A 3,717-nucleotide genomic window follows, 5' to 3' on the forward strand; every position below is an offset into this window, starting at 1 on the left:
TATTATTTCTCATGATACTGTTCTCGACAGCACAGAAAGAAGGCTCAACCTGTGATGACTGGGAGACACCAGTCAGTGAAAAGTCGACATTTTAATGAAATATCTGGAACAAAAGAGGTGAAAATTCACATTGATTTGTCTCTGACAGTTTCCTCCATTCGAAAACTTATCATGTGACAAGATCCCGGTTCCATTATCAATGAAGAATGAGGATCAATATTCACAACAAGCTTCTTGGAATGTTATCAATATGGACGATCGCAGGATCTTTGATTGTTTCCACACCAAATGAAGCCTGATTGATGAAATAAGCTGACGCTCCCGCCAGTATCTCAAATTTAAGGCGGTTGCTTCTGTTACTCACATATCCGACACCACTGCTGAAACCCATCATTGTTATTTTTGAAACGTGAACTTGAAATGTGCTGAATTTACAGGAGTAGGTAATGTTTACTCAATGAAAAAAGGATGAAGAACGAATGTAATGAAGGTATCAAACTGCTACAAACAGTATGCACAAGAGTGAATCTACTTTTCACATTACTGAAAAGGACGTTGAACGATGGGAAATGAGTTAAAATTGAGCTTCAGATTTGAACAAGCTTCCTCTAATTTTATCCACATTTTCTAACTAATCTGAGAATTAATGTCCAGAGAGATTTCAACACATTCTTCAGCTCTTCTCTGAATTTTCTCTGGGTTGCTACATAAATACATGGGTTTTGAATGCAGCTCAAATATTTAAGGAAAGTTCCGGTTTCAAAGGCGATATGTCTGGGGTCTGTGCGGTCACCTCGGTAATAATTTGTGTTTGTCAGTCTGGTCGCCACGAAACTCACGGCAGCTGTCAACCACAAGAGTATAAAACTGCCCGATACAGTGAACAATAAAATAATGGATTTCCTGCGGTTCTCCATTTCTGAATCACTGCGATTCTCACTCCTGTTACCTCGGAGTTTCCTGCGGGTTCTATTGGCCACTAAAATACGTCCAATGGTTGAACAATTAAATGAGACAATTAAAGTAAAAGGAAGCCAAACCAGCCAGACGCTGTGAAACCAGACCCACGCTGTACCGAGTGGTGAGGAAAAAAATTCCACACTTGCCTGACAGCCCCACTGCACCTTGTTAATTATTTGCTGAGGTTCGAATGCAAATAAAAAGCGAATATTCTTGAAAACACTCAAGGAACAGAACACTGTTATAACCACGCCTGCAGTACTTGCTGTGCAATATCTTGTTTTAAACTTCTGGAAACAGACAGCTACAAAACGGTCAAATGTGAAGGAGACTGTGAACCAAACAGACAAATCAAAGGTGACAGTACATAGGTATAGAATAACCCTACACACGGGAGTGTAAGACAGGAATGAAAGTGGAAAGCGATAGCTGAAAATACGTAACACTGTTCCATTGATGATCATAACCAGGAGATCTGCTGTTGCCATGGCCACCATATAAACAGAAATACATTTGGACAGATCGCACTTTCTTCGGGAGAGAATCATAATTGTCACCAAGTTCACTGTAAGAAAGAGAGACGAGATAAATAATGTTATAGTGGCTGTTTGAAATATACATGGCGATATTTATTGACATCATTCTCCTCCATTCAGTGTGATTATTTGGGATTATCCGTGGAGCTATTTCCTGGGAAACCTGACCATATACTTTAATGAGCTGCTGTAGCACTCATTGTGCACGGGTGACACTTGATTCTTTGTATAGGACCTTCAAAGTACATTATAACATCAGTATGAATGTCAGATTAAGGGAAACAAAGTAAGTGTGGACACCCCGTTCACAAGTTTGCTCCTGGAACCACCGACTACATAATGCCGACATCGGGGAAACACGTTGTCATATTCAACATGTGGTATAAATAGGGAGACATTCAACACAGAATATGAGAAAGAATACTTTATAATGTCTCACCAAGGACACCCACGACTGCGACAATCGGGCAGTAAATGTCTTTCATCAACAGAATAGCTGGTTTCCCCATTTTATGTGAGAATGGATGAATGCTGTCGGAGTTGAAAGACTGGTGCACGTCTGAGCTTATGCGGGGGAACCTATAATTATACAGACATTAATCCTCCAAGGAGTCAATCAGCTTTGATCATAATTAGCATTGGTTATAGTCATTTAACAAATGGACTCAGCAAGTTGTTTTTTATTCTAACAATTCTGAATTAGGGGAAAGGTTAACACTAAGTTAGTTTTAAAAATACTAAATTAAAACATTATTTACAAGTGGAATGAATATGGATCCTGTTCCCATAGGACCAGCCAACGCAGTGCACTGAGACCGAATTGTTCTGATGCTCTCCTTGACTCTAACCTATTGATTCAACACCTGCACATCAGGCAGCTGAAGAAAGCCTGCAATATTTGTGATGAAAATAGTCCTGCAGTAATGCAGGCGATTTTAGTTTTTTGCGACTAGTAGGACTAGTACATGTACACAGAGGTCTGCATGCTTATCCTTGCTGCAGTTACACCACATTCACAGTGGAAGTGCCCATATTCCTCGGGTACAATTGGTACCCTTCAATTATGCTATAGGTGAGCAGGCTGTTCCTGGAATAGTGCTAATGTCATCACTTACTCCAGAGGTGACGAGGTTCCTCTGATACTAATGGTACCTATGATTACAGTAAATGTGCCCAACTTCCTCTGTACTCGTGGCACCTACACTTACAGGAGATGTGATCATCCTGCTCCAATACTCCTGGTTCAGCACACTTACAGTGGAGATAACAACCCTTTCCTGATACTGGTTGTGATTCCATTTATTTACTCTAGTGTTGGCCACTGGTGTCAGCCCTACACATATGTGAGATAAAATAATATTCCTCTGGTACTTGTGATCACCTATAATTGTAATGGCGGTAACAGCACTCCTTCGCTACTAATGGTTCCCTACACTTACATAAGAACTAAAGAACATATGAAATAGGAGCAGGAGTAGGCCATATACCTCTCAATCCTGCTCCACCACTCAATACGATCATGGCTGATCTTCCGCCTTAACTCCACTTTCATGCCCGCTTCCTATAGACCTATGCCTGGAAACGCTCAAAAAGTTTCCATCTCAGTCTTAAATATATTCATTCAACGATGGTGCATCCACAATCCTCTGGAGTACACAAATCCAACGATTCAGAACCCTTTGACTGAAGACATTTCCCTTCATCACAGTCCTAACCCTAACCATAAACTCTTATCCTGAGTATGTACCCCTACATGTTCTGGATTCCCCAGGCAGGAATCCCTCACAAACACCTTCAGATTCTGATTTGTTTCAAAGAGATCATCTCTCATTCTTCTAAACTTCAGAGAGTAACGGCCCAATTTACTCAACCTCTCATCACAGGACAACTCACTCATCCCAGGAACCAATCTAGTGAACCATTGCTGTGCTGCTTGATATGAAGGTTCAAAGGCCTGACAGAAGGCGGGGGGTGGGGGGGGGGGGCGACGTGGGGGGGAGATCTTGTTTGCTGAAAAATAATGACCATAACAGCAAATGGTACCTTTCTATCTGCAATACCTAATCACCGATGAAAACCCTGTGCATCTAAGCACTCTTCTTCATTCTTTTGCACTGTCAGCTGAGATGGAGAAAGACTGCTGACCTTGCTGCCCATTTGGCTATTGATGTTGTCCTCTGTTTGCCTGAGGCCTGGTAGGTCCCGCCATTTTGATGTCCTC

The 3,717-nt window shown here is 41.5% G+C and overlaps 1 protein-coding gene across 1 annotated transcript; it reads right to left on the bottom strand.

Annotated features, from left to right (window-relative positions):
- Window positions 1-220: 220 nt before the first annotated feature.
- Window positions 221-2,005, bottom strand: LOC137345140 (growth hormone secretagogue receptor type 1-like). Its single transcript, XM_068008610.1, has 3 exons — window positions 1,936-2,005; window positions 667-1,525; window positions 221-425 (listed from the first exon to the last, which is right to left on the bottom strand). Exons 1-3 carry the CDS (start codon window positions 2,003-2,005, stop codon window positions 221-223), a joined length of 1,134 nt encoding a protein of 377 aa, XP_067864711.1.
- Window positions 2,006-3,717: the final 1,712 nt, after the last annotated feature.

This window comes from Heterodontus francisci, chromosome 28, assembly GCF_036365525.1.
Source record: "Heterodontus francisci isolate sHetFra1 chromosome 28, sHetFra1.hap1, whole genome shotgun sequence".
Lineage (NCBI taxonomy): Eukaryota > Metazoa > Chordata > Chondrichthyes > Heterodontiformes > Heterodontidae > Heterodontus > Heterodontus francisci.

Coding starts and splice junctions, on each gene's coding strand:
- LOC137345140 (XM_068008610.1), bottom strand. CDS start 2,005: ATGGGGAAACCAGCTATTCTGTTGATGAAAGACATTTACTGCCCGATT. Junction 1,526..1,935: donor CGCAGTCGTGGGTGTCCTTG/GTGAGACATTAT, acceptor TCTTTCTTACAG/TGAACTTGGTGACAATTATG. Junction 426..666: donor AGAGAAGAGCTGAAGAATGT/GTTGAAATCTCT, acceptor CTGTAAATTCAG/CACATTTCAAGTTCACGTTT.